Raw genomic sequence first — 25,160 nt, 5'->3', positions numbered from 1 at the left:
TCTTCTTATATGTAATAAAAGCAACTAACTTCATGATTTGCTATAGTCCTAAAATAACAAAATTTTTCTTACGCAATCCATCTACAAGAACCATCTCTTTCTTCACCTAAGAACGAAAGGACTTACAAAGAAGGTTTATAAGATCCTAAATATTCTATGATTCTAAATAGGTATCTAGTTATGTATAAGCAGATATCTGAACCTACCTGAACAACAAAAGGTGGCAGTTTCTGATTCTATTACGGTTTTAAGAGAGATAAGGGAGTCTTTAATTAAAAATGGTAGGAATTTAAAACAAAATTGACTCAGTGTTGGGGGGCCAGCCACGCGGCATAGTGGTTGGGTCAAGTGCACTCTACTTCGCAGCCAAGGTTCGTGGGTTCAGATCCAAGGTGCGCAGACCTACACCACTCATCAAAGTCACACTGTGGCGGCAACATACATACAAAATGGAGGTAGACTGGCACAGATGTTAGTAGCTCAGGGCTAATCTTCCCCAAGCAAAAAAAGAAAAGTGGCAACAGATGTTAGCTTAGAGCGAATCTTTCATATCAGAAAAGGAAAAAAAATCAATCAACGCTCTAAGTCCTATGGTATTAGTAGATCTGAGGAATTAAAATCACCTTCAATTTCAATTATTTACTAACTCAATTTTATAGTATAGTTTGGATAATGGCTGCCTCTTTTTGGAAAATGTAACCTTTATAAACAAATCTCATTCATATTTATACACCTATATATTTGTTTTTATAAAATATGGCATTTAAATCAAAGAAAATTGCGTGGACTCTGGAATCAGACTACCTAGGTTTGGATGCACCATTAGTGAGCTGTAAGAATCTGCATGACTCCATCTTGCCTATCTGTACCATGGGAACAACAGTATTCATCTCACAGGGTGGGTGGAAAATAATTCACATAAAGTGCTTAGAACAGTGTATGGCACATAGCAAGCACACAGCAAATATCTGCTATTATCGTCATCATTTAACTGACGCTGCTACATTAAAATCTAAAAGGGACTTATGGGACTCAATAATGGAAAAGTAAAGAAAAAAAAAAGCTAGTTCTATCACTACTTTCACCTTGTTAGCAAAGGCATTTTTCAGGAATGTAGGTTGACAGGGTTAATAGAACGCATGCTATTTTATGTGCGTGCATTAATGAAAAGGATGCAGTATATGTTAAGAGTTGCACAACCTTCATTCCAGTTGCATTTATCTCTACACTTACCCCAGACTCCGCCACCTCTTCTTCCTGTAAGCAAGAGCCACAAACATTGAAGCATGTGTTTGAATAGGAAAGCACAGAAAAAAGACAACAGTTGAGAGTCAGAGAAACTATGGAGACAGAACAGAAAAACTTTACTAGGAAAAACTGATGGCTTAACAGTAAAACAACATTAATAGAATGCAGAGGGGTAAAATGAATTACGATATGTACTTAAGGAGAAAAAACTCTCCCAATATTTTCTACAATATGCTTTTAAACCAATTTAATTTATAACACCTAACTCATCTAGAGGCTTATGTTAATAAGAAGCTTAAGAAAAACATTTACTTACTATGAATTCTGAACTCAAAGTTTCCAGGAAGGAAAACTTAAATTAAGGAATAGAACTTTTGAACATTGTTTTTGAAAGATTTTTGAGCCACTCATTTAAGTGACAGGATGAAATTACAAGAAACAAAGATTTATAATTTCAATTTTAAGTGTAGAAATTTCTCTGACAACGTATTTTACAAGAAATTTTGACCAGCAAATCCAACTTAAAATGTAATTTAAAATATATTATCAAAATCTTTATGATGTAGTATATATCCTTATACTACAATTGGACTAAATATTGTTTATTTATATTTATTTATTTTGTTCTGGTTCCCCCAGCCCCCTGGCTGGCCTAAGTGCACTCCAGGCCTGCACCCACTAACCTCCAGCTGTGGGTAGCCCAAGATTGTTTTTCAGTCAGCAAACTGATTACTGTTGAAATAAAACAGGTTACTTTGTTCACACTAGATAATATACACCACCAAAACGGACAATTACTTGCTTAAAGAAAGATAGCACATTTCAGTACTTGCTGACAAATAAAACTGATTCAGGAAAAGCTCAGTCCAATCTAATTATAAATGTTTTATTTTCCCCTATACCTTATTCTACTTAGCCTAGACCATTCCCAAGAAAACAGCCAAGTTTATTAATTTCCTCCTCAGTTTCTTCCTCCTTTGCTCATTTCTGAATCATAGCTGGTACTTGGTATATTATTAACTGGTCTAGCAGGATCACAAATTCATTACGTCTTCAGGAACTAGGGTGATAACACATATGAGTAAATGGAGGTCCATGTAAGACAAAAGGGAGTGGTGGGGCCACTGTACAGGGACATGCAGCAACAAAAAACTTAAAAAACAAACAAACAAACCCTCCTCCAGGTTTGCTTTGGTTCCTGGTTCTTACTGTTTTCTGCTTTCACACTGTTGAGCAATGACATCTCTCATTACATGGAGTGATTCTCAGGGAAAGAAGTAGGATGGGTAGGCAAGAAGAGTGCTGATACACTCCTTCCTCCAGTCTTTGAGAATTTCTAAACTAGAGCAACCATCAGATCCACTACTTAGAAAAACAAAGACTCCTGAACAGTGATTTAACCACACCAAAACAAAAACAAAAACCCAACCCTGACACACACTGATTCTGTTTGGTTACAAAAACTCCATCTCTGATTTTTAAAGAGCCAAATATTTTTGTTTCTTTAGAAGACTATAGTTTTTTAAGCCACAGAAGTTGTGTCTGCCTCTATAAATATTTCATTATTTTAAAGCTTGTGTATACTGAAGCTATACATATAGGCCCAGAAGAAAATCAGACCAAAAATTAAAACTCTCATCGCTATTTGCCCTGAAAACTACAAAAATCACTGGGAACAGCTTGACAACATACTTCCTATAAGTTTTATATAACTTGAGGAAGTCTCTGTTACATACAGTCATGCACCACATAATGATGTTTTGGTCAAGGACAAACCGCATATACAACAGTGGTCCCATAAGATTAGTACCACACAGCCTAGGTGTGTAGTAGACTATACCATCCAGGTCTGTGTAAGTTCACTCTACGATGTTCACATGATGACAAAATCACCTAACATCACATTTCCCAAAATGTATCCCTCTCGTTAAGTGATGCATGACTGAATTTTAGAAGAATGAAGTATGACTTAGACAGAAACAGAACTTTAAACATATTCAGTAAAAATAAAAGACAATATTCAGACTAATACTTGAGAAATCAGATGAAAGCACTTGTCCTCTGTGAGAACTTCAGTAAAGATCAGCAATTTTCTTATATTTAAATTAGCTGATATTTTCAGTAACAATAACAATACACAACTATCCATGTACTCAAAAAAGTAATACAGAACTAGGGTTCAAATCTCAGCAAATTATGTAATCCTGGGCGCATTACCTAACTGGTCTGAGTTTCAGTTTCTTCATATGTAAAAGGAAGGCCAATACCACCTATCTTTAAGGATTACTCTGTAAAGCACAACAATTGACATGTGTAAAGCACTTCATACAGCACTAACAAATGGTAGATGGTTAATAAATGATAAATATTATGATTATAATTATATCATTTTCGATGCCACTCTCTAACACTTTTATACACTTCAATGTCATACCTCTGTCGGAACATCATAGCTGGGTCCATGTTAGCAGAAGTCATTCGAACAACCTGACGGATCTCCCTGGCAATCATTCTTAGCTTCTCAAAGTTTACTAAACCATCTACTTTGGAGTCATTTCCTATGGAATAAAAGTAATTTTTTAATTTTCAGAATTAAAATATCTATATACAGGTAGCAGAAGTTAAGTTTTTACTCCTGAGAGGCACAAATCAGACCTTCTTCATCAAACCGCCACTTTTGTTTTTAAGAATTGATAAACCCACAGATGGTTCAGCTCTGCCCCCAGGGAATGAGCTACCGGGAGGAATTCTATTCCTATGGGAGTAATGATTATGAATACTGGAAAGTGATGAACTGCATAACTTCTAAAACCAATTTCACTATGTTATAGGCACACCTAAAAAATGCAGCTCCTCAAATTGAACTCTCCAGATGCTCAGCCCACTCTCAGGCAGGTAGCTGCATCTGTTCCTTTGGGCAGCAGGTTACAACACTTGAAAACTTAGGTTTTAGCCAGAGGTTACAAACAATGACTTTTGAGCTTAACCCAGTTAGGTATTCTTCAGTTTACAATACTTAAAAAATTGTTAAATGAGTTGTCAACATTTAAGAAGTAGAAGATATCCCATGAAAACAAGAATTTCTGACTTCTCTTGAAGAAAAAAAGGTAGGGATTAGGTGAGGGATTAAATAGTAGTAGGTCTATTTTCCCAAATGGCAATAAGTAGTTAAAATTAAGAGGTGGATGGCTCAACTGGGGTAGACACTTTCTTGCCTGCCATTCACCTTCTGAATTTACAATCATGACTTTAATCATTAACACAAATTTTCTTGTTTATAAGTTCTATAATTTTTATTGCTGCTTTGTTAAGTAGTTCTCTGTTGGAAAATTTTCACAACTTTTGAAATGGTCTACTCTGAAGAGAGTAGGTATGAGACCAGACTTAGCCCATTTGTTGCCTTACCCAGTTCAAACCACAAGGTAAAAAATTATATTCAAAGGGCTATCTGATTGTCTGTAGTAGTGTTGTGTTTTTTTCCCACAACTGTCTTTAACAAATAGTGTGACCCCATTTCTCTCTCATGGTAACTGTTAAGATGCCTCTGTAGAACTCCGAGTCCCTGAAGACAAATTTTAGAACCATATGGGCCTGGAACATATGGTGGTCTCCCTTCTCATAGTAAACAGCACCTATACATTGAACACATGAATTATTCAGGGTCTCGACAAGAGCTGGAAACAAAACAATCACTAAAAATATTTTCAAATCACATAAACATGTTTTGAAGGAGCATGTCAGAAAAATATCTTTGAAGCCTATCATAACATTTCCTTATGAAAAAGAAGTGATAATGAAAGAGGGGGCACTAAGACTAGCTACTTAGAACAACCTTGCTGAGAACAAATAGAAAGTTGGACAAAAATAGAAAAAATGTTCTAAGGCATCAAAAAGCTATCAAGGCAGTGAAAATCTGGAAGAATGAAAATCTGGGGCAGGTTAGGGTTAGAGTTAGCATTTCCCAGTGCTTGGCCCTAGGGACAACTGCTGATTTCAGAAAAGAGGGATGATGAACAGAAAAACTGAATAGTGCCACCCTGACTTCAGAGGTTAGAGGAAAACAACTAAAGTCTAGGTAAACCTCCAGTGCTTTGGGTTGGTACCCTAAAGGGCTGTATCCTAGGACTAAGGATGAACTGAATGTGGACTGGGATAAAAGCTCAGTGTTAAATTATTTCAAAATGTGAAAATGGATTAAGGTGATTTTGGATTGTTAGCACTCCTAGCTGCCTGGTAGAAGCAAGCTTTAATTCTCTCTGGAGGAATGGAACATCATCTGAAACCTCTGAATATTTCTGTAATTTTTTTTTGGGTGAGGAATATTGGCCCTGAGCTAACATCCGTGCCAATCTTCCTCTATTTTGTATGTAGGATGCTGCCACAGCATGGGTTAATGAGTGGTGTGTAGGTCTGCACCCAGGATCCGAAACCTCAGACCCCAGGCTGCCAAAGTGGAGCATGCGATCTTAACCAGTATGCCACTGGGCCAGCTCCTGTTTCTGTAATTTTCTATATACAATATCCATTTGGTCAAAAATAACTAGGGCTTATCAGGAGAAAAGACGACATGATTGAAATGCAAGAGAAAAAGAAAAAAGACAACAGAAAGGGACCCACAAAGGATCTAGATTATGGAGTTATAAGAGAGAGACCTTATAATAACTATGTTGAGTATGTGCCAAGATATAAAAAACAGCACTGAGAACCCTGGCAGAGAAGACAAAGATAAAAAGATGAACAAATGTAAACTGTAAAACTGAAAAAACACAAGTGAAATTAGGAATTCACTGATAAATTTAACAGTAAATTAGACATAGTTGAAGAGAGAATTAATGAATTGGGCAATAGGTTGGAAGAAAATACTCAGACTAAAGCATGGTGAGACAAAAAGGTGAGAAACACAGAAAAGAGAAACACAAAAAAGAGACAATAGGGGCAGTGATCAGGTCTAACAGAAGTGAAAAGAAAATCCCTACAGGAGAGGTCAGATGAGGTCAGATAAAACACTTGAAGACAGAATGACTGAGAATTTTACAAAACTCATGAAAAATATCAAAACACAGGTTTCAATAATTCCTATAAACACGTCATAATTAAAACAAAAACCAAACTGTCACACCTAATGACATCATAGCAAAACTAGAGAAAAACAGAGATAAAGAGAAAATTATAAAGTAGCTCTCAGAAAAAGGGTAGAATATAGTCAAAGGAATGGCAATTAAGGCTGACAGTGAACTTTTCAGCATTAACAATGGAAGCCAGGAGACAATGAAATGTTATCTAAAAATGTTGAAAGAAGATAAATGCCAATCAAAATTATGCCTTAAGAATGAACATGAGGGGTTGAGCCCATGTTGTAGTGGTTAAGTTTGGCATACTTTGCTTTGGCGGCCCAGATTTGTGGGTTTAGATCCTGGGTGCAGACCTCTATCACTCGTCAGCCGTGCTGTGGTGGCATCCCACATATAAAGTGGAAGAAGACTGGCACAGATGTTAGCTCAGGGCTAATCTTCCTCAGCAAAAAAAATAAAAAGTAAAATAAACAAATTAAAAAAATATATGTATATCTATTAAAGAGACAAACTAACAATAACAAAAGGCAAGAAACTCGAACTGATAATTGACAAAAGAGAACAAATATATAAAATGTGCTCCATCTCATTAGTAATCAGGTGAATGCAGATTAAACCACACCACTACTGGAATGGGTAAAAATAGAAAGAATGAATTTACCAGGTATTGGTGAGGACGAGGAACAATGAGAACTCTGATAACACTGCCAGTGTTCCACTGCTTAGTAGATAATGCCAAATTGTTTTCTAAAGTTGATTATACGAATATAAGGACCCATAAATTCCACCCCGAATTATATGGAACAAAAATGTACCTGCACCAAAAGAGGTGTGGGCAAGAATACTCACAGCAGCTTTACTCACAATAGGTGAACAGTGCAAACTATCAAATGTTCATCAAGAGAATGGATAAATCTATTGAATTGCATTCTTGTAACAGAATACTAAATAGTTTTGAAATGAAGTATAGCTACACTCAAAAACATGGAAGAATCTCACAAATGTAATGTTGACTAAAGCCAAAAGCCAAACCAAAACATAACAAAACAAACAAACTCTGTGATTCTATTTATAGAAAGTTCAAGAATGGGTAAAACTAAACTACAGTCTTAGAAATTCAGGACAGAAGTTACCTTTGGGGAAGAGAACGAGGGTGGTAATTTGGAAGGGGCATGAGTGGGGCTCCTGGGAACCTGGTAATGTTTTATTTTTGGCCTGGATGTTGGTTACGTGGGTATTTGCTTTGTCATAATTCATTAATTTATTCACATTTTTGGGGCACTTTTCTGTATATGTTAAGTAATTCAGTAAAAAAAAAGCTGGAATGAAAAATATTACTAAATAAAACAACAAATACGATCAAACAGTCTGATCCTGGTGTAGTCAAGTTTATGTTTGAATGCATATGGTAAATGCCTAAATATCTTCTTGTCAATGTGGGTTTTGGATTCCTAAAACTTGCTGCGTTTAACTGGGTAAAGTGACATAATCATTAAGCTGAAAAATATATTACATCTAATAAATCACAATTTTATAGAATTAGCTGAAGCTAAATAGGCTGATTTTCAAGTAACTTTTAAATACCTTCATGTAGAAATGTCATATCTTTCTTGACCACAGGGTAGAGTGGAATAATTGGAGGCTGCATGCTTTGACTACTTAGAACATTTCTGTACTTTGCCATGTTTCTAGATGGATCAAAAAGGTCTTGCAGATCTTGAAGGTGTTTCTCATATTTGCTAGGTAACTTTTCCCAAGTACCTCTGAGTCGTGCAACAGACGACAGGTTCAAGCCACTGCCATAGATTAGAATGAAAATATTAAAAAGGGAAGTAAGGAAGAGAGAGGATTCAGGTCAGTAAATTGGTATACACCAAATTTCTCTAATAAAGCTAAAATAAGCAAGGACACATTTCAATGTGTTGAAATAAACAGAAGATAACCATGAAATAAATAAATAAATAAATAAATAAAAGAGACTTCTTGATCTTAAAACAAGGAAAACTTCCTTCAGAGGAACTGCATTACTTGTACACCCATGGTCTTTATTTTATAGTTTGCATGTAAGTGACAAATACAATAATTCCATAAAATAGACATTTAACTTTAAAAAAAAAACCCTTCAATTATCATAGTGTTTTTATTCGTTTTACTTAGAAATAGCTTCATGGGACAGTATCTGTTTAAAAGCTATTTCAGTAATGCTGAGCACAACTGTTATATAACAACCGAGGCACGTTCTGGGACTGAACCAGCCTCTTTCTCTGAGATTTTGTCCACTCATGTCCCTGATTCCAAACCTTCCATATGCCCAGGTTCTAATCTTGTCCCTCAGGCCTCTATATACACAATGTCTCCTTTCCACAGGATTTTAAACAATTCAGCCCTAACTTGAAAAATAATCTATGCCAATTAGGCTGCAACTCCTCTTTCCTTCTACACTAGCACCCATAGGCAGGCTGTCAGATTAGAAGAGGGCATATACAGTGCCTCAGTTTTCTTACCAGTTAATCCCTCTTTTATTCTCAGCCACCTGATTTTTACCTACACCACTGTATTTAATTTTCTCTTGACTTCTAATTTCAAGATGTGGAGTTAAGGTATCTTTGTTCCCTTTGCTTCTCAGAAATCATCCCAAACAACTACAAGGATGAATAAAAGAAATGCAAATTTCATCTCCGCTGAAACCAAGAGATATCTGTAACTCCTAAACACATCAGAAAGGCTGCCAAAAAATAGCCAAGGTCAAACAGGAGTACGCAAAATGCTGAAAAAGGATGTCTGCAGCTGAAGATCTCAATGAAAGCTGGTAAAGCACAGTTCTCCAAAGCAGGTTACTCACCCTGAAGGCAAAAACAGCAATCCCCTATGTGGAACACCACAACAGAGTCCATAGGGAAAGTAAGATTAAAACAGTACACACAGTGATATAACATCTTGGTGAGAAGCAGTTTAACAATGAGACAGGATAGAAGGGGGAAACTGAATTGTAAGCAGCCCTAGAGCTGTCAATCTCCATTTGTTGAAAAGAGGAAAAGGTGAAACAATTCACACACAAGCTCAAGTCCTGCTAGCCTGGAATATTGCCTTGGCTCCTCTTCCACACGTACCTCCTGCAAATAGTTGGAACAGAAAAACTCCTCTCATTCAAAAAGAAGGAATGAACACAGGATCTATAACAAGCTGCTACAAGGAAAAACAAATAGGTGAAGAACATAAAGCAGAAAAATATTGCCAACAATCAAATAAAAACTAGGACTAACCAACTACATAACCATGATTTCAAATGAGTCAATAAAGCAAATAAAGAGCTTAATGCAGTAATATAAGAGATTAGGGAAAACATGGTAAGAGAAGTTTAAAAAAAAAAAAACTAGTAAAGTTCAGAAAAGAAATGGAAGAAAAAACCAACACAGAAATGAAGTCCACACTGGAATCTACATAAAGAAAATAAAGATACTGCTAAAAGCTTGTGCAAGTGACATGGAAGAAAAGATTAAAAAAAGCAATCAATGGCAATGGACAGAGTTGAAAAGGACTAGAGAAAAAATAATGGGTACGAAAGACAAGGAGATCTAAAATCTGTGTAATTGGTATCCTTGAAGAAGGAAACAAAAATAACAGAACTGAAAAAATATTCAAAGGTACAATTTAAGAAAACTTTCCAAAAAGAGATTGAATCTACAGATTGAACAGGCACCCACCAAAGTTCCAGAGAATCTGATACACAACTAAAAGAATGTAGAAACATCCAGGCAAAGATAGATGACTTCAGAGATAAGGAAAGAATCTGAGGAGTAATCTCAGAAACTTGAACAGCTACAGAAAATGTTAATTGTGGAGCCACTGCCTATGAAGTGCCCAAGAAATAACACATGAGACAAGAATTTTAAAGACAGACAAACTGTCACTGAAGTATGAAGGCAACAGTAAGACACTATGAATATGCTCAGGAAATATAATTCCCACAAGCCCTTCTTTAAGAAATGACTAGAAAACAAACTTCAATTAAGAAATGATTGGAGAGTGATGTCAGCATCATGACAGCATAAGAAGTCCCTTGTTTTATCCTCCCACACCATCAACAAAAATTTGGCACCTATCCATGAACAGAAGTGCCTCTGCAGGAGTTGTGGGACCAACCACCACATGCCAAGGAACCTGGGAGGAGCCTTGCCCACCAGTGTAGTGGGTAATAGGCAGACAGACTTCGGAACTGGCTGTGGAGCCTACAGGAGGCTATGAAGTTGTTCTAACCCCTCTCAGCTGTGGTCTGGGAATGCCTGCAGAACGCTGACTTGGGTGGTCACCTACAAACAAGAGAGGCTTTGTGGAAGTCCAGGTTTCTAGAGAAGTTCCAACACTCCACTGGAGTGAAATAAAACAAAAAAAAAAGTTTGGATACACTAGAGTAGATAAAAGGAACACCTTGATTTTGCTGGCATTACCCCTCCCCCAAGGTGGTACAGCTCAGGGCTAAACTAGACAGTCTGTGATTTCTCTCCCACAGAGGAAAAGGAAAGTGGGTAAGTGAATGCCTGGTTTTCCCAGCTGTGTGGGACACTGCCAAAAACACTCCTTTCTTGCTCACAGCATCTAGAGCATTAAAGTGGGAGCTCCAGGATTAGGAAGAGGAACCAGATCAGGAGAGTGGCATGTAAAATATCTGGAGGGCATTAAAGGGGCACAGTTCCTGCTGACTGCTCTGGACTCCAAGAGGAAGCCCACCCAGGAGCCATGGGGAAAATCTCACCCAGAGATACCCCTACTGTCCCATGGGCACCTGTGGTACACCATGTACCAAACCCATACCTCCCCCAACTCTGCTGCTGGGCTCTCTGTGTGAGGTCCCAAGAGCAAGCTCTGGTAGAGAGGGAGCATGCACAGAAAACAGGCCAGAGTCTGTGGACAAAGGAGAAACCACAAACTTGAGCTGCACCATCACCTTCAGGAAAACAAAAGAGGCTATCAGCTGCTGACATGGTGCACTGTAGCATCAAGAGAAGACATACAAGCTTCAGAATTCTCCCACAAGAAGGAATGAGAATCATGGAGTAGGTGTATCCATACAATGCTTGAGAAAGTCTCAGAATCTATAGTGAAACTATTGAAAGGTTTTTTTGTTTTTACCCTGAAGGCAGCTAGTAAAAACTGGAGGTGATTGCTACTTCAAACGCAAAAGGAGGCAATGCAAAACTCCAAGTAGCATGAAAAATCAAGGAACATGACATCACCAAAAGTTCATAATAATCTTTCAGTAACCAAACCCAAGACATGGAGATTGACGATTTACCTGAATAAAGAATTCAACATAGGTGTTTTAAGGAAACTCAATGAGTTACAAAAAACCACAGTAAGACAATTCAGTGAAATTGGGAAAATAATGATAAACATGAGAAATGTAACAAAGATACAGAAATCACAAAAAAGAACCCAACAGATATTCTGGAGCTGAAGAAGTCAATGAATGAAATGAAAATTATAAGAGAGAGCATCAACATCAGAGTAGACCAAAGACAGGAAAGAATCAGTGGAATAGAGGATAGGAACTTTGAAATAACCCAGTCTAAGGAGGAAGAGAAAAAGAATGAAAAAGAGTGAAAAAGCCTATGTGATCTATGGAAACCATAAAAAAACCCCCCAATATCTGAATCACTGGAGTTCTAGAAGAACAAGAGAGGGAGAAGGGGGCAGAAAGCCTGTTTAAAGAAATACAGTTGAGGGGCTGGCCCCGTGGCTGAGTGGTTAAGTTCACATGCTCTGCCTTGGTGGCCCAGGGATTCACTGGTTCGGATCCTGGGCACAGACATGGCACTGCTCATCAGGCCATGCTGAGGCAGCATCCCACATGCCACAACTAGAAGGACCCACAAGAAGAAGGACCTGCAACTAAAAAAAATATATACAACTATGTACTGGAGGGATTTGGGGAGAAAAAGAAAAAAAAAAAAAGATAGGCAACAGTTGTTAGCTCAGGTGCCAATCCTTAAAATAAAAAAAGAAATATGGCTGAGAACTTTCCAAACCTGGAAAGATATCTGGACATCCAAGTTCATGAAGCTAATAGATCACTGCATTATTTCAGTCACAAACAACTTTCTCCAAGACACATTATAATAAAACTGTCAAAAATGAGAGCATTCTAAAAGCACCAAGAGAAAAAAAGACTATAACCTACAAAGTAACCCCCATCAAACTATCAGCAGATTTCTCAGCAGAAAGCCAGGAGAGAGTGGGATGATATATTCAAAGCGTTGAGAGAAAAAAAATTGCCAATCAAGAATATTCTATCTGGCAGTTATCCTAGAGAAATGATGGAGAACTTTCCCAGAAAAACAAAAGTTGAGGGAATCCATCACCACTAGACCTGACTTAAAAGAAATACTGAAAATAATTTTTCAAACTGAAATGAAATGATGCTAATAGTAACATGAAGACATATGAAAATACGTAACATTCTGATAAAGGTAAATACATAATTAAAATTAGAAAACTCTCAATACTGTAATATGATGGTGGGTTAATCACTTAGAGTATAAAGGTTAAAGGACAAGAGTATCAAAAATAACCATAGCTGCTATAATTTGTAAATGAATACGCAATATAAAAAAAGGCAAACGGTGACTTTAAAAACATAAAAGGGGGGGAGCAAAGGGTAGAGTTTTGTACATGATTGTAGTTGTCATCAGCATCCAATAGATTGTTATAAGATATTTCATGTAAGTCTCATGATAACCACAAAGCAAAAACCTATAGTAGACTCACAAAAGATAAAGAAAAGGGAATCAGAGCAGACCATCACGGAAAATCACCAATTCATAAAAGAACGCAGCATGAGAGTATAAAGGGAACCAGAGAATTGCAAAGCAGCCAGAAAACAATTAATAAGACAGTACTAGTAAGTCCTTACACATCAATAATTACCCAATGTCAATGCAACAAATTCTCCAATCATTCTGCACAGAGTGGCTGAATGGATAAGAAAACCAAGACCCAATTATATGCTGCCTACAAGAGACTCATTTCAGCTGAAAGGACACACCTAGGCTCAAAGTTAAGCAATGGAAAAAGATATTCCATGCAAGTGGAAACCAAAAGAGAGGAGGAGGAACTATATTTATATCAGACAGAAATAGACTTTAAGCCAAAAATGGCAATAAGAAACAAAGAAGGTCATTATAAAGAGGTCAATTCATCAAGAAGATGTAACAATCATAAATAAATGCACCCAACATTGGAGCACCTAAATATATTAAGCAAATACTTAACAGACCTGAAGGGAGAAGTAGACAGCAACACAATAGTAGGGGACTTCAAGATCCCACTTTCAGCAATGGATAGATCACCCAGACAGAAAGTCAACAAGGAAATGTTGAACTTGAACCCATACTTTAGAACCAACGGACCTAATAGACATATACAGGTCATCTCATCCAACATCAGTAGAATACACATTCTTCTCAAGCACGCATGAACATTCTCCAGGACAGATCATAAGACAAGCCACAAAACAAGTCTTAGCAAATTTAAGATGACTGAAATCATACCAAGTATCTCTTCTGGCCACAATGATGTGAAACTAGGAATTAACAAGAGGAAAACTAGAAAATCTACAAATATGTGCAAATTAAACAACACATCCCTGAATAACCAATGAGTCAAAGAAAAAATCAAAAGGGAAATCAAAAAATCTCTAAATAAAGGAAAATGGATCTGCAACATACCAAAACCCATGGGATGCTGCAAAAGCAGTTCCATGATGGATGTTTGAAGTAATAAATGCCTACATTAAGAAACAGATCTCAAATAAGTTACCTAATTTTACACATCAAAGAACTGGAAAAAGAAGAAACTCAGCCCAAAGTTAGGAGAAAAAAAAAAAGTAACAAAGATCAGAGCAGAAATAAACAAAATAGATGCCAGAAGAACCACAGAGAAGGTCTATGAAACTAAGAACTGGCTTTTTGAAATGATAAACAGATTGACAAACCTTTAGCTAAACTAAGAGAAAAAGAGAACTCAAAAAAATAAAATACACTATTTAATTCCAGGCAGAACTGATTCATCTGTGTCATCTCTGCTGAAAAGTTAAAATGTCCTTTATATTCTTTGACATATTTTAATATAAAATTTAAGATATGAATACCAAGCAATTAACTTTACACAAAGTACTGAAAATGTGTATAATAAAATGTTCCTTATAACAAAACAAACCTCTTAACCAAAGCAAAGCTTCTTAACCAAATCCCAGGCCATCCTTATAACTGTGTCTTGGGGCTACTGTCCACCACCTTCTCTCAAATCACTCTCTCTCCTTGGCTTTAATGACAATATTATAACCGTGATGTTCTACCATTTCTTGTATTGATCCTCCATCTCTCTGGCTAGAGACTCTCTTCTTTACCCCCACAATGAGAATGGTCCCTAGGTAAGGTTTTTAGCCCTCTACCATTTTCTTTCTACACTCTCTTTTCATACAGAGATCCCTCTCGGTGTCAATCAATTTTCTTCATTGACTACTCCAAAATTGACCCTATTTTCAAATTCTGTACTCCATACTTCCTGTACAAACAGTTTCAATTTCTAGCCTTCCAAGTGTTCATCAATGGCATCTTTATTACCCATTTTAGACCCAGCTGTTAAAAACTGTGAGGTAGGTGGTGTAATTCCTGCATTTTACAGATGAGAAATTTAGTCTTTAATTTTCTATTGACACACTGCTACTACACAGGAGAGGCAGGATTCAAACACAGGTGCAGCTGATTCTAAAGGTAACTCTGTTAATCTCTATTCAATACTCCTCTACGGATTTTTCAGCGCCAAATCACAGTGAGGCAGGTTCTGAAAGATGCAGAGTACAGAAGTCTTATGATAAAGACCAGCTGTTGGGCACACATCAAAAGAGGGCACATCCATCAAAGAGGGAGAAAGGAAGAAAAATGGGAAGGCAATAACCCATATTCACCAAAAAAAAGTCTAACTGATAAAAAGATGGAAGAAACGAAAAAGAGGAAAAGGTAGTATCACCAGAATGGAAAATGTTAACTCTAACAATACTTTAATAAAAATACATTAACTGAACTTTTCTTCTCCTAGTCATTTAATACCTAAGCAGAACATCTAATATCAGGTCTAATACCATGACAAAGCCATACACAAATATTTGTACAAACTTACCTGATTATTGCAAACATGGAATTGAAGTTCTTACATTCTCGACAATGAAGTGCAATTTTAATAAAATGCTTAATAAGCTTCATTCGTTTGAGTTGATTTGATTCAGTTAAAATCTCTGTGGCAACCCAGAATGTCTCTTGGTTTACAATGTCCTCAAACTCTTTCAAATGAGTATTTCCTGTTTTGGAATCTAACTTAAAAAGGTCATCAATGTATTCAGTAGGCTCAATATTACGAAACAAATCAAAGTCCCTCATTGACAGCTGAGTGGCCACCTCAATGGTACTGAGCTGAAGCATGGATAATTGGCTTTCCTTAACTAGTTCTTGAGCATCTTCATCTGAACATAAGGTTTCTGTCTCCATGTTATTTTTTAAATAATACCTAAAAGGAAAAAAATTGTTTTGTAAGTGATTCACATTTATAAGAGCACTTTTGCTCTTTGTTATTGTTGTCAAAATATCATTATATTGGTAATAATGTTGCCAAGACGTTAGAATATTCACTTACAGATGATATGGAAAATTACCATTTTAAAGAAGACGACTTTAAAGATGTTGTCCATTATTCTGCTATGTGACATCTATTATTTTAAAGAGTAAAAATAATGTTGATTATGCTATGAACTTAATCATTTTATTAAACTACTCACACAATGTGTCAACAATCGTGCATATATTCTTGAGGATAAAAGCTGTCTGATGGCTCTATGAGGGTATCTGACACAGAGTAGGTGCTATATAAATATTTGTTCACGGACAGCATGAATAAACACCTGAATCAAGACTGTTTACATCTCTATTCAGGACTTGTTACTGAACTCATTTCCTTCTTTAATTCTAAATTTCTAAGAGAAGCAAAGAAGAATAAAAGCCATAAAGGACGGGAAACTCTTCCCCTAATGATTTCTCCCTTGTTAAATACAAAAACCTTGTTCCAGCAAACTGCATGGATCAGCAATCATAAAAAAGACCATTTTTCTTTCTTCTTTTTAGATCGACAATTCTACAGCTCTTAAAAGCTAAGAGACAGGTTTCACAATTATGAAATATCTTGCACAGGGTTGTCGCTAGGGAGAAAAGGTAATATATCACATGTAGCTTTTAATTCATTCTTTTCTAATATACAGCTTGATCTAAGCCTAAGTTTGTCTCCATCTATTTTTTACTGTCAAGGAACTACATCTCTTCTTCTTCAGCCTTTTTACTGTCCACGTGCCCAAGAGAATACCATAAATAATAGTGTTGAGACTCATTATACTATAGATGATAAAATTATATCTAACATTTATAGACTGTGTTATATTTAATAACTCACTTAATATTTACAACATTCCCGTAAGGTAGGTTCTATTATCACTACCCTCATTTTACTGATGAGGAAATTCAGGCACAGAGAAACTAAATAACATGCCCAAGGCCACAAAGCCAGAGTTGGGATTTGATTTTGGGTAGTCTGGCTCCGTGGTCTATGCTCTTAATCACTATGTATAGCCAGCAAAGCAGAGATAAGCCTCTCTCTCTTAATGGCTACTGTGATGGGCAGTCATTTTAAGGTTTCCAAGGATCTCCTTCTCTGTGTGAATCTAGGCTCACTAAAAAGATTACACTATTCTCAGAGAAAATCACCAGAGTAAAGAACAAATGTACCACTCAAAAAATGTTCTAGTTGATCAATTTTCAGAGCACAAAAATTTAAACATTTTCCTGCATATTCATAAAAGGAAAACTTAAAACAGGGATCTGACTACATGAGTGGTTCTATGGCTTTATTTTAGCAGGAGGGCTAAAATATTTTACCAGTTGTCCTCCCTTTCCTTCTCCCACTTTTGGGCAGCCCTTGGAGTGCTAACACTCCAAGATTACAGTTACATGGTTATGGAGACAAAAAAGCTGATAAAAGAGAAATCCTACTTTAATTTTAGAGAGAACTCGGTGGTCCTAAAACATGTTTCTACTCAAAATATCTGTTTTAACACAGAATCTTCAAAAACGCATCCAGAAGTAAGTACATTCACTAATAAGCACATTCACCTTCCATTGAGCTGAATTCTATCAGCCAATTTGGAGAACTGGTCTGGAAGTCTTCGCTGTTTTATAACACCCTCAGGAGTAACAGAAACTTCACAGAGAGAATATGTGTCAGATGCACCAGACAAACCAAATTCATGAACAGCATGACAAACAACTTCTTTAGCTGTGGTGTCTTTACTGATGATAATGTAGCAACTCTGTTGATCTGCTTTGAAAACTCTTATAACTTGATCAGGAATATCTATATAAATACAAAAATGTGCCTTGTTATTTTTGAGAAAATTACTTTTAAACTCTTCAAAAAGTAATTTGGAACACAATGATCCCTCTAAACAGTGAAAAATAAATTTCTATTTAAGGAGGTTAACAGACATCAATTGTTGCATTTATTGATAAATAAATTTATCTTTTCAGGTGACAAAATACTAATACATGTTCACAGAAAAACACAAACAAAATGATAAAAATTAGGGTCAGATACATCCATACAATTTGGAATCCACAGTTTTTTTTGTTTACTATAAACATTTTGATGTCATTAAAAATTTTCCTACAGGGGCCAGCCCCGTGGCCAAGTGGTTAAGTTTGAGTGCTCTGCTTTGGTGGCCTGGGGATTCTCCGGTTGGGATCCTGGGCCAGGACATGGCACCACTCATCAAGCCATGCTGATGTGTAGCATCCCACATGCCACGACTAGAAGGAACCACAACTACAAGTATGCAATTATGTACCAGGGGGCTTTGGGGAGAAAAAGGAAAAATAAAATCTTTAAAAAAATTTTTTTCTACAACATAATTTTTTAAAAAATATTGTTACAGTTTTTTTTATAAAGATTTAATTTTTTTTTTCTCCCCAAAGCCCCCCAGTACATAGTTGTATATTCTTTGTTGTGGGTCCTTCTAGTTGTGGCATGTGGGACGCTGCCTCAGCGTGGTTTGATGAGAAGTGCCATGTCCGCGCCCAGGATTTGAACCAACAAAACACTGGGCCGCCTGCAGCAGAGTGCGCGAACTTAACCACTCGGCCACGGGGCCAGCCCCCAAAATAATTTTTAACGGAGGCAAAGGACTCGATAATATGTACCTTATATTTTTTAATTATCCAAACCCTTAATGATGGACATTTAGGCTGCATACCGTTTTCTTTTATCATAAATATCATTATAATAAACAATCCCCGACCCCCCCACTAGATAAATTTTTGCAGGCAATCTGATTATTTCTGCAGAGAAAATCCAAAAGAGAAATGCTGAGGTAGATGGCATGCATATTTTTAGGTTTTTGAAATACAATCCCAAACTGTTCTCCAGAGAGGTTATAATATTTTATAATCCCAGTGTAAAAGAGCAATTTTAGTCATACTCTTATCAAAACTGTGCATTAAATGTTAAATTTTTTTTTTCCATTTTGAAAGCCCTATGCTTTTCCTTCCTCCAAAACCATGTCATTATTTTATATTTCATTTCTTTGGCTACTAGTGAGATGCACTAGTTTAATGAACCATCAATATCCTTCTTTTCAAAACTATCTTTTAGTATTCTTTGTGCTTTTTCCTACTGAATTATACTAATTACCAACACTTAGTCTACTATAAAGTGCCATGTGTTTTCAGTTTTTATATTCTATTTACTTATTTTAATGCAGGAAAATTTTAAATATTCATGTGGTTAAATTTCAGACTTGGCCTCTGTGGTTTCTGCTATTAGTAGATAAATTCCACCTCAAGATAAGCACATATAATGATATTTTCTCCCCTTCTTCTATTTCATTTTCTTGTCATACAGCATTGTTCTAAAACTTTCAGAACAACGTTCAATATGATGACAGTGGGCTAATTTTTAATAGAATTAAATGTAAGTGAAAAGTGATCTGGCAGCATGAATTTTTCATTACAAAATTTTTTCTCTTTTTTAAAATTAGGAAAATGTACTACTGTGGACTTTTTTGTGTGTGATGACTGAATTGGGGTGGATTGGGGAGAGTTTGGTGGCTCAAGTAATTGTATACCGTTTGTCTAGCATTACCTTCTTACCATTTATAAATTGTTAACTTTTATAGAAAAAGAAAAATTAAAAATTTGTCTCAAAACCATCTGTGGTATAATTCTGGCTAAAGGAAAGAAGACAGTAATGAAATTGATGTGGTTGGAAATAATTTCACAGAATAAGGTACACTCCCCCACCCCCTCACTCTGGTCTCACCCTTGAGGCTGATTGACTCCCAGGACTGGAAGATTCAACTGAATATATGTGAAAACAATTCCAGGGAGGAGTTGTCTTAGTCAACAGATGGTGAATGTTGCAGGTCCACTGTCAAGTTGCAAGCAGAATGCTTCATCTAGTCAAGCCCCTTTTGTAAGATGTATGCACCAAATTCTCTTTTCTTGATGCATGCAAATATTTGAGCCACCAAATGCCTCTTGTTCATAGTTCTCTGCAATGAGTCAATTCTTAGGGTGCTGCTATCATCATCAGGTTTCTAAATCTACAAGGCTTAAGGTGAGACTGTTTTATGATTCACCAAAATCAGAGAGGCTTCTCTACCCTAGGCTAGAAAATGACTGCAAGCAGACGAAAATTTCAGTTTGCCAAGAGAGATACTGGACAAAAGGGTTTCATTATCTCTTTTAACTCTACAAAAGTTTAAACAACACATTGTTACCTCTACTGTTTCTACCCTCTTTACAAAATTAGGTCTTAGTGGTCTGGAGCTCTAGAATTGGATCTGTTTACTGGAACTTTGGAGGCTGAGCCTCAGCCAGCAGGCCTCGCTGATCTTGAAGGAATAGGGAGATGTTCTGATCCCTTTTATTAATTTCTTCAGAGAAATTTATTCACAAAGATAGACTGAGAATTTGCACACATTTCATTTTCTCTTCTCTTGCTGCCAACATACATAATATAACATCATCTGGGAAGGAACAGAGTTGTGTATCTTGCTAAACAGTGTAAAAAAAGTGATACTCTGTTAAAGCCATTATGTCCCATGCAAAGGACAAACTGCTATAAAGTAACATCAGAGGGATTCAGGCATCATAAAAGGGTACCTCTAGATCAGATCCACACATGAGATTATCCAAAGGGCACTCCATAACCCAAACCCTGATGAGTCTGCCAAGGTAGTAAGTGCCAATTTGGAAATCCATTTGAGAGACATCAGAGGAAAAAATTTCTCTGCACTAATATCAGTGTAAACCTCCTTTTTTATTTTAGAATTGTTACATACATAATACATACATATTCTTTACAAATATGTTTGTTGCTAGAGGGAGAATATCATATATGCCAAACATAATACTTGGCACATGGCAGACACTCAAATGTTAATTGATTAGATGAATGGTAAATATAAGGTTAGTATAAAGTTGAATCAAGAAGGAAAAATGATCTAATCATTTCAAATTTTAGGTAAGGAGGTAGAATGCACATAAAAATATAATCCCATAGGGCAAAACAGACATTTAAAAAGAATCTTGGAGGAGTACAGCATTTATTAGTTTTATGATTCATACTTTATTAATAAAATTCTTATATAAAAGGTAAATGAATTCATGAATAGGAATCTCAGATATCTGGACTTTCAACCCAAAGGCAAAATTTCTAGAGTGCCAACTATAATCTTGCATGAGTAAAATTAAATAATGAAACACCTGAAGGATGCAGGTATTGACCCTAAGATTACACTAACAATGGGAGAATATTTTAGGTATTTAAGACAATCCTAAAAAAATCCCCAAAGACTACCTTTTCATTCTGCTTTAAATTGTTAACTGATGAACAAATATTTATGGAGTGCTTGTTATGTGTCAACAGTGTTGAGGTGATGAAGATACAGTAATAAATGAGATGGACAAAGTCTCTGCTCTCAGGGATTTGCTTATATTCAAGAGAGTAACGGGTGGTACAAGGAAAGACAGACAAGTAAGTAAATAAGACAACCCGTATAGCGAAAAGTGTCATAAAGAAAACACAGGGTAGTCGTATAACAGTACAGATCAAGGATTGGTGAAGTTGTTACATAGAGAGTCCGACAGTAAATATTTTAAGTTTGTAGGCCAAGAGGCAAAACAGACGATATTTTGTAGGTACTTATATATCAGGAGGGGAAACAAATTTCCATAAAATTTTTAACAAAATTTAAAATAATAATGCAAACATAAAACATGTAAAGATATGTAAACACAGAGGTGTAGGCAACACTGTAAATGTCCATTGAAAGGGGACTGGTTAAATGTTAACACTATCAACTGCTTAAAAAATTTTGGTAGAAAAATACATCTCGATACAGAAAAGTACTCAAGGTATATTGCTAAGCAAAATGGGCTAAGTGGAGGAGAAGTACAGCATATCATTTGGGGTGAAGGGAATGGTATAGACATTTTTTTTCCTACACAGAAACTTCTGGAAGAATGTACAATTAAATGAACAACTGTTAATTCTAAGAAATGGAGTAAAATAACTCAGACTTGCAATGCAGAAAAAAATTTAAAGTTTACTCAAAGTTTAAGAAATCAGGGTTGGTCCGGTGGCGGAGCAGTTAAGCGCGCATGTTCCGCTTTGGCAGCCCAGGGTTCATCGGTTTGGATCCTGGGTGCGGACATGGCACTGCCTCTCACGCTATGCTGTGACAGGCGTCCCACGTATAAAGCAGAGGAAGATGGGCACGGATGTTAGTTCAGGGTCAGTCTTCCTCAGAAAAAAGAGGAGGACTGGCAGCAGTTAGCTCAGGGCTAATCTTTCTCAAAGAAAGAAAAAAAAAAAAAAAAGAAAAAGAAATCAAATAAAAGGCTTGTGCCTTTAAAATGAAAAAGAGTAAGCCAAAACTTCCACACGCAGACTCAGAAAACTTCAATTTCAAAATCCTTTTAGCCACACTCCAAATTCTTTTAGGCTTCATCTCGTATTAGGTCAAAAATTCCAAAAAACTTTTCAGAAGTTATAGAATAGTATGTATACTCTGATTCTATGAGTATAAAAACATATATTCAAAGAAAATGACTAAAAGAGTACACACCAGTTTATACCGGCAACCTTATAAGTGAATAGAAAAGTTCTGCTTCCTACTTCATTGAATTCTATATCATTTGACTTTCAAAAACTAATAAAATGCTGCAAACAAATCTAAGCACTAGAATGAATACAATCAAGATACTTACAGTAAAAACCAACAGCTGTACGCAGCAAAAACAAAGCAAAACCATAAAAAAGTCAGTAATCAAAAGCAAACTAACAGGTCTGTAGCTTTGTCCCCACTTTCTAATAACTTAAACATGCAGTATAAACATGGCTGAGATCAACATTAATATGTTGATCAAACTCAGTTGACGTTATATATGTATTGCAATATACATACGTGACATACACAGCTAACCTAAAATTCAGTGCTGTCATATATAATTTAAGGAGCTGAATTGGGAATTGGTAATGAATATCTTATTCAACATAAAATGGCACTATAAAAAGTCTTTCATAAAGTTGCACATTTTGGGGTTTAAAACTATAACATATAAGTTAAATACCTATCTTATATGTGTTCACTTATATTGCTGGTATGGACACAGGCTGCAGACTGATATTCTCTGAATAGATTTTAAAAGTGCATCTTCAGCTCTTTAAACATGTTTTCAATGAGAGAATTATGCAATCAATCTGAAATCAAGCTGAGCAGCACCTCCTCTCCAGAGATCTGACTTTAAGTGCCACGGGGCTTCCAGTGTCTAAATTTCAATGATTCCAACCTCTTCCCCTTGTTCCCCCAGCAAAATCCCCAGTTTACTTCTCTCTCTCTCCTCTCCTTAAAACCTACCCCTTACTCCCTCAGCCCCACTTCTGCATATACCTATGGCAAAAGGACAGACATAGAAATCAGTCAATCTATAAATCATGTCCCTAAACACTAGTCACGAAAGGATGCATATTTAGTTTGTGCTTTTGGTAGAGTGAAAATATTTTATTTGTGAGTGTAGTGTAAGAAGGATCGCTGTGGAACACATACATAGAGACATGGAAATAAATTCCCATGGTGCTTACATGACAAGCAACAGAGAGACAACGAAAATGTGCTAGAGTTTTCTGGAAAAAGAGGGACTGATTTCTGCAGCAGAGGGACCTGGGTTTCCCAGATGAGGTAACATTTGAATTCAGCACTGAGGAGTAAGAAAAATTTCATGAGATACGCAGGGAGAGGACAACACAGGAGGCAAACAGTATGGACAAAGAAAGAGTTTTGAAGGTACATGCTACACTCAGGAAAGATGGATGAGGTGACAATGGGGAGAATGGCAGAACAAGAGGCTAGAAGAGGTTTATAATTATGCCTTGAAAACTGGACACTGGCAATTATTAAGTTATTGTCTTTAGGCTCCTGACCCACTTGGCCTTGTCATGATGGGGCTGAAACTCTGCAAACCACATTTCTTCTTTGCCAAATGACTCTCTCTTAGGCTCTGCCAAAAGAGGGCACCAGAGGTAAACCGCAAGGTTAGATGAAGAGACTTGCTGCTCTGTTTTTTCATAGGAGCTTTTTATTTCTGTATCACTCCAGGAAAACTTTCTTCAGCCTGGTAGTGGCATTTCTTTCATGTACCAGATGCTGAATCCAACCTGCAGTTTTCCTACCTCTGTGATACCTCAATGCTTGCTTTTTGACCCTTTAAAAATGGTAGTTAATTTATACCTTGGTGACAATAACTTATACTAACTTCTGATCAAATATCTGGAGTGGTTTCTATCTCATGACTGAATCCTGACTAACACAGAAACCACTAGAAATTTCTAAGCAAAGCAATGACTCACTAAAATCTTTGTTCTAGAAAGAACACTGGTAGTCACATAGAGAGTAAGATGTGTCAAAGACGGATTACTGTGTGTAGTTAATCTCTCTAGTGTTAAGAGGCAATTGAAACAAAAAGAAAGAAACAATGTGCAGAGAGACTTTCGTTAAACTGCATTCTTATCCTATCCTAGAGTTTTTATTTAAGTTACTATAATAAAACATAAACTTTACCACTACACTTATATTTACTCCTTTCTAATACTGAGATTTACGTAATCAAGTTTCCTCCCTTTTTATGCCAGCTGCTGGGAACTTCAGATTCAAAACTAAAACTGAATTACAACTACGCTGATCTTTGTAGAGTTATTTGTTTCCCTCCCCTGCTTGGACCCAATTATATATTTCAGTTCTTAATTGTATGTGTCTTTTATTGAAAGTCATCTTAAATCCTCTCAAGTGATGGATATATAAACAATTCTTCAAAGTCTAAGCTGTTCTTCCTTGTAATGAAATTTTAGATTACACAGCTAAATGACTATTTCTGGCTCTGCAGATGTAGAAAAATTAACTTGATGTCCCAAATTGAAAGTATGAACACCAATGAAAAAGACACTATAGTACTTTAGTTCATAATATATGACCAAAAAAACTTTAGCTTCAGGCGTTGAGGGGGAAATCAATGTTTCTAGAGAATTACTAACACATTTCTGTACATCACAGAGAAAGATAAATGAGGCCACTTAGATTAAAAAAAAGTATTTCTGCTTTCATTCCACTGCTCGGATTAGGGTTACCAAGAGATATGTAAATATGATCTCTTTTCTGTGTACTTTTATTTCATATTGGAGGAAGAATCA

General features: G+C 36.3%; 1 protein-coding gene across 4 annotated transcripts in view; it reads right to left on the bottom strand.

Moving 5' to 3' along the window:
* RAPGEF6 (Rap guanine nucleotide exchange factor 6) overlaps positions 1–25,160 on the bottom strand; it is a 199,898-nt gene that overhangs the window by 22,770 nt on the left and 151,968 nt on the right. For 3 of the 4 annotated variants that reach the window (XM_046668271.1, XM_046668274.1, XM_046668273.1), the window contains 5 exons: positions 17,531–17,771; positions 15,498–15,881; positions 7,905–8,116; positions 3,683–3,806; positions 1,234–1,257 (listed from right to left, as the gene is read on the bottom strand). In XM_046668271.1, the coding sequence (XP_046524227.1) occupies positions 1,234–1,257; positions 3,683–3,806; positions 7,905–8,116; positions 15,498–15,881; positions 17,531–17,771 (985 nt within the window). The remainder of the gene's footprint in view (positions 1–1,233; positions 1,258–3,682; positions 3,807–7,904; positions 8,117–15,497; positions 15,882–17,530; positions 17,772–25,160) is intronic. The other variant, XM_046668272.1, reaches the window with a different exon arrangement.

Source organism: Equus quagga, chromosome 7 (assembly GCF_021613505.1).
Source record: "Equus quagga isolate Etosha38 chromosome 7, UCLA_HA_Equagga_1.0, whole genome shotgun sequence".
Classification (NCBI taxonomy): Eukaryota; Metazoa; Chordata; class Mammalia; order Perissodactyla; family Equidae; genus Equus; species Equus quagga.
The sequence above is the reverse complement of the archived record's forward strand: the minus strand, read 5'-3'. Positions and strand labels throughout refer to the sequence as shown.